General features: G+C 52.9%; 1 protein-coding gene across 1 annotated transcript; it reads right to left on the bottom strand.

Annotated features, from left to right (window-relative positions):
* Positions 1 to 281: 281 nt before the first annotated feature.
* Positions 282 to 5,809, bottom strand: Gjb3 (gap junction protein beta 3). The gene is made up of 2 exons (XM_041652190.1): positions 5,430 to 5,809; positions 282 to 1,829 (listed from the first exon to the last, which is right to left on the bottom strand). Exon 2 carries the CDS (start codon positions 1,787 to 1,789, stop codon positions 983 to 985), a length of 807 nt encoding a protein of 268 aa, XP_041508124.1. The 5' UTR covers positions 1,790 to 1,829; positions 5,430 to 5,809; the 3' UTR covers positions 282 to 982.
* Positions 5,810 to 6,134: the final 325 nt, after the last annotated feature.

Raw genomic sequence — 6,134 nt, 5'->3', positions numbered from 1 at the left:
AGTGTGATATGCCTGTTATGAGCGACCGTGATTGTGTGTGTGCTCAGACTAACTTAAGAAGGCTGGAGGCGCCCTCTGGTGGCTACAAGTAGAATCCTAACGTGAGCACTCCCCCCCACACCCATGGTTTCCTGACAACAGTTGCCACCAGCAACTCCACCCTTTCTCAACCTCAGCTTCAGCCTATGTCACACTTCGAAAGTAGCTTCATCCCCAAGTCCAAGGGCTCTTTCCTATCCCTGGGACTGGGTGGAAGTTGGGGAGAATGGAGGAGAGAAGTAAACTGTATAAAACGAAACTTTATTGCTCTAAAGGAAACTGACTAGGATGTACAGATTCCATGCATGCGCCCAAGGTCCTGGCCACAGGGTGCAGTGGACTGAGCACCCTGGAGGAGGAAGAAGAGTATTGCTGCCTGAAGATGGAGGTTGGAGAGGGTGATCCAGAGGACCCCTGGGTGTCCCAAACAGCAGTTGACATGACAAGACTTACTACCACTTTCTACGTTCGTTCTTTGGCCTCTAGAACATTCCACATAGGAACCTGAGCAGCTTCTCATGGGGGTGAGGATTTAAACACTCTCTCTGTCTGGCTGTCCCCTGTCCCCAGCCAGCACCCCTCCTCTGAGACCCCCAGTTCTTTTTGCTGTTGCTACCTCTTTTGTAGAGCCCCCTCCATTTCTCTCTTCCACGGTGCTTTTCTGCGAGGCTGCCTGGCCTGGCAGTCCCCTGGGGTAGGTAGAAGCACTGCTTACCAGCTCAGCTAAATAGACCCTTGCATGCATGTAGTTAATCTGCTAATCTAAATGTCTCTCTGAAGCTGGGTTTGCTATGTTACCTATACTAGGTAGCCAGCACAGAACCCAGAATATCTGTATCAAACAAAACTGGCTTGCTTAGTGAATTCAAAGTGGGGGCACCCAGCCCCGCTAAGGACCCCTCCACCCGCAGTACCTCCCTGCTTCACTTCTCCAGCTTGCGGTTCAAATGGGGGTCAGATTGGGAGCTGAAGCCTGCGGCTTGGCATCGCCTGGGTCTGGTTCCTGGTCCCCGCTCTCCAGAAGCTTGTGGTGACAGCGGCAAGTGGAGGCTCGGCTGGAGGACTTTGGGGAGATGCCACTCTTTTTAGGCTTGCTCAGGCCTCGCATAACCCTGTGGAAGATGAGGTAGCAGATCTCACAGATGGTGAGAATAATGCAGACAGCGGAGGCGCCTACCATGAAGTAGGTAAAGACTTTCTTCTCCGTGGGCCGAGCAATGTAGCAGTCCACGGTGTTGGGGCAGGGTTCCACGCCGGCACACTGTACCAGACGCGGCATGGTGAAGCCGTGCCAGAGCTTGTGTAGGGCATATAGGAAGACGAATTCAATGATGAGTTTGAAGACGAGGCTGAGCAGGTAGGTCCACCACAGGCCACCGTGCTTCTTGCCAGGATGGCTGTACAGCTTGGCACATTGCTCCCCGTGCTTCTGGCGATGCTTCCGCTCCCGCTCCTCGCGGTAGGCTACGTGCAAGATGACCAGCATAGAGGGACACGTGACAAAGATGAGCTGCAGGGCCCAGAGGCGAATGTTGGAGATAGGGAAGAAGTGGTCATAGCACACGTTGGTGCAGCCAGGCTGCCTGGTGTTGCAATCAAAGTCTTTTTGCTCGTCACCCCACACGCGCTCAGCCGCCACCACATACACCAGCACCCGGAAGACGAACACGACCGACAGCCAGATGCGCCCGAAGGCTGTAGAGTACTGATTCACACCGCTCAGCAAGTCCTGGAGCTTCTTCCAGTCCATGGCGCCAGCTCACGGCTGGGGAGAGGGGCACTGTACCCACCTGAGGGAACGATGGAGAAAACCGTTATGCTAATGGTTCGCTTGATGACTATTAATTGTAATTAAATAATGATTAAAAATATTATTTTTTGTTTATGGATATGTGTGTTATTGTTTATATATGTGCACATGCCACCGAGTCTAGAAGAGGGTGTGGGATCCTCTGCAGCTGGCGTTGATAGACCATTGTAAGCCACCAGACTATGTGGGTGCTGGGAACTGAACTCTCGTCCTTTGATAGATCTCTTAACTGCTCAGCCACCAATCCAGGCCTGACTTTTTTTCTTTTCTTTTCTTTCCTTTTTTTTTCTTTCTTTCTTTTTAAACAAAACAAAACAAAATAAGCCAGGTACAGTGGTCTACACAGTGAGTTTCAGGACAGTTAGGACTATATCACAAGACCTTGGATTGAAAGAAAGAAAGAAAGAAAGAAAGACAAATTTCACTATGTAGCCCAGGCTCAGCCATCTCTCCACCCCTCGTCCATTTGCATTTTTATTTTTTTAAATACAAAACAAGTTTCACAATGTAGCCTAGACTGGCCTGGAACTAGTGACTGCCTCCTGAGTGCTGGGAGTAAGGGTGTGCACCTCCATGCCCACACTCACTGAGCTTTTCCTTTGGGTGGACCTGGTCAGTCATCACCAGGATCTAAGAGGTGATGACCCTTCCCAAGACACAGATAAGACATGGAGGCTCATGAGGAATAGGCAACCCGCCCAGTCAGGATTAGAGTGTATTGCAGACAATGACCCTTTACCGTGGTGCTCACAAGCTCTCTCCTGTGCGCGCGCTCTCTCTCTCTCTCTGTCTGTCTCTCTCTCTCTCTCCCTCTCCCCTCATTTAACCCTTTGGGAGGGCACCCTGGAGTGGTGCCCACTCCCCTTCCAGCTAATGGATGGAGAAGCTGATAATCAAATGACTACAGATCATATTGAGTGTCCGATAAGTGCTGGTGACTCATGACTGCAGGGCGCAGGCAGGCCAGGAATTTGCATGAAGAGGACTGGACTTAGGCCCATGTTCTTCCTTCCCTTCCTGGATGCCCACCTCAGACCCTTTTTTTTTTCTTTCCCTTTTCAGACAGTATCTCGAAATGGCTTTGAACTCTCTGTATAGCCAAGGATAACTTTAAAATTCTAGTCCCCCATCCTCTGCTTCCTGAGTGCTGGTTTTGCAGGAGTGTAATGCCATGCCCATTTTATGTGGTACTGAGGATGGAACCCCAGGGCCTCGGGCATGCTAGGCCAGTACTGACTGAGCCCCAAGTCACAATTTTGAAAACTGTTCCCTCATTGATGTCTCAACAGCATGGTGTTGTGAACCTGTTCTACAAAGAGGCCACTGAAGCTGGAAGAGGAGAAAGGACCTGGTAATAATTTTTCTTTTTATTTACATTTTACTTTTAGGTGTATGAATTTTGCTGGCATGTATTTCTATACACCATATGGGTGCCTGGTGCAGATGGAGGCAGGAAGAGGGCATCAGATCCCCTGGAACTGTAGTTAGAGACAGCTGTGAGCTGCCACGTGGGTGCTCAGAATCAAACCCAGGTGCTTTGGAAGAGCAGCCAGTGCTCTTAAAGATTTAGTTATCGCCCCATCGCCAAGGTCTGCCAACATTGCAGTCAGTGGTAGTAAAGGCAGGAGGTTGGCACCAGAGGAAATGCTCAGGGGTTTGGGTCTGTTTCCTAGGACGACACTCATCTCAGAAGCTATGTAGAGACAGCAGGGCCTGGGGGATCCTAGCCACCTCCCTGGGTTTGCTGTTGGCCACAGCTTTGTAGAGACTGATCAGGCTGGCTCATCTTCCTCCCAGTTCTGGGTGACTCAGCGGGTGTAGACAGGTGGGTCAGATGAGTGTACCTGGGGTTGGCATGCTGATGGGGTGTGAGAGTGTTTACCTCTCCCCAAGCCCACGTGGACCTGAATGTGCACGGGAGTGCTTCAGAGGCTGTTCCGGACGACTACTGGACCACCACGTTGGCCCAAGCTGTCATTATCCTTATCCATATTCCTGCCACAGTCTCCTCATGGGCCTGGGAGCTATTCCTTGCCCCCTGAAGCCCATTAAATCACAAATGATTACACTTCCCTTTCTTAAACCTCTTCGCTCCCTCTCACTGTGCTTAAATCACAACCCCAAGAGTCTACAGCCCTGTCACCCCCCCCCCCATGCGTACTCACACGTGCAGACACACGCACGTGCACACTCACCTTGCCTCTCTCTGCCCAGACCTTGCCTTGATTGCTCCTGCCTGGAATGGTCTTCCTCTAGAACCTTAAGTGGCTGGATCCTAAATCACTACTTAAGTGTCCGGGCTCCAACAACATCCCCTTAGGGTCTCCTCTCAAAGGACTTCAGGTCTGAACCTGCTCCAGCTAGTCTGTTCCAGTTCCCTTTGTTTTCCTAAGCCCTCAGTCTCAGTGTGAAATTCAAGTCTTGGTCTTCTTTTTGTTGGTTTGTTTTTGTTCTCTTCTATCATCTGTCTGTCCAATTAGCAAGCCTACTTGACTGGCTGGCTGCTTCTAAGTTTGATACACAAAACTCAGCATACAGTAGGCGCTCAATTCACGCTGAATGGGGAAAGCTGAGTTTTCAGAGAGGCGGTGGAAGGGCTGGCCGGGACTGCAGAGGAGTTAGAAGGCAGTACACTTCCTCAGTATCGCTGCCTTCCACAGGAGCTGTCTTTTGAGAACCTCAGTTCTGGACAAGATGCGGGTGACCGTGAAGCCCTAGTACTCGGACCCTCAAGGGTTTGCTCCGGATACTGTCTAAGCCCTGGCCTCTACGGAGGGGCCATGGATTAGCACCTGGATTCTGATCTCCCACTGTCGCTTACTAGCTAGGGGACATCCAAGAGGTCTGTAATGTCGCTAACCCTGTTCCTTATCTCCTATCTTGGGTTGCTGCAAGAATCTGCGACTGTTCCCTCTCTGGCCTGCTCTTCCAAGGCGTGCTCTGGGAGAGGTAGGGGGAGGAGAGGGGGGTTCCTTTTACTGGTACTCTCTAATACTGCAGCAACTCCCCCACTCTGGAGCTCCCTATTCTTCGTGCAGGCTGCCCAGTTCCTCCTAAGACACACCCGAGACAGACTCACTTGCAAAATATTTCCCGCCTAGCCCGTGCTGGGGACTGGTGGAGCCGGTTCTGGATCCACCGTCGCCCCCTAACTCCAGCTGCCAAAAAAAATCGTTTTTATCCAGGTGCAAGACAGAACCTCTCCGTCTCTTGCTTTCTACCCCTCCCTGTGGCTGACTCCAAAGGTAGAGCTCCCCACTTGGGCCCGGGACCCTAGTTTCCTTCTATTCCAGGTAGCTTGGGAGCTTGTGAACCTGGGAAGGGGGCGTCCTTCTGGCAGCCTTCCAGCGGCTAGTACCGCCACCGGGTCCAAAATGCTTTGTGGTGTGTGTGTGTGTGTGTGTGTGTGTGTGTGCGCGCGCGCGTTGGGGGGAAGCAAGGCAGTCTCTCCACTGCCCTTCTGCAGCACTCTATCCTCAGCCTGGACGCGTGGGCAGGCTTCAGTCCAGCCCACCAGGAGCTCTCTATAGAGAGGGGTGTTCAGTGCCCAGGATTGTTGCCGCCCCTTCCCGGTACTTACGGTCAGCGGCGCTGCCTCCGTTGGGTGGCTCCTAGTGCCCAAGACCCACGGCAGAGGAGGAACGAGGTGGGAGCCAAGCCCGGCTTTGTGGCCTCAGTGAGGCTCCTGGATAGAGGTGGCGTGGAGGAGGGGCGGCCTGGAGGAGGAGCCTGGAGTCGCCTCAGGGGTCCGAGTTCTAATCCCGAAGCAGCTGCAGACCCGGGAGCCCCAGGCTGCTTCGCAGGGCCTCGGCTTGCTGGCGTGGAAAGGGGGCATTGATGGCCATTGACAGAGCTGTTGCAGAGGCTACAATGACATGAGGGCGTGAAACACTTTGGAAACTGTTAAGTGCCTTGGCAGGAGGGATGGCAATAAAGGACTGGCCCAGCCCACAGTGGTGGTTACCACAGATACTCTGGTCTGCGCCCTGCCCTTCTGGATCACCGCCTGCCACAAGGTCTCAACCCTGCGTTGGAACACCGCAGGACGGGCGGGGATTCCTGCCCTGCTTGCGTCCTTGATGACAATCTCCAGGCAGGCAGATGTGTCTTTGTGACAGTCCTGCGGGGCTCACAACTCTGGGCTGGCAGCCTGAAGGGACACAACCCGGAAAAGAAATCTCAGGAGCAAGGGTGGTTGTGCTTGGAGCGATTTCAGAGGACCCAGTCTGTCGAAGGGTGTGTGGAGCCGCATGGGAGGCAGAGCTTGTGAAGGGCGGAGGCCTTG

This window comes from Microtus oregoni, unplaced genomic scaffold (assembly GCF_018167655.1).
Source record: "Microtus oregoni isolate MIOR12 unplaced genomic scaffold, Mior012 000005F_ref0000423, whole genome shotgun sequence".
Lineage (NCBI taxonomy): Eukaryota > Metazoa > Chordata > Mammalia > Rodentia > Cricetidae > Microtus > Microtus oregoni.
Note: the sequence above shows the minus strand (reverse complement) of the source record. Positions and strands in the feature narration are given on the sequence as shown.

What these genes read in the sequence shown, in the direction of transcription:
- Gjb3 (XM_041652190.1), bottom strand. Translation starts at nt 1,789, where the DNA reads ATGGACTGGAAGAAGCTCCAGGACTTGCTGAGCGGTGTGAATCAGTAC.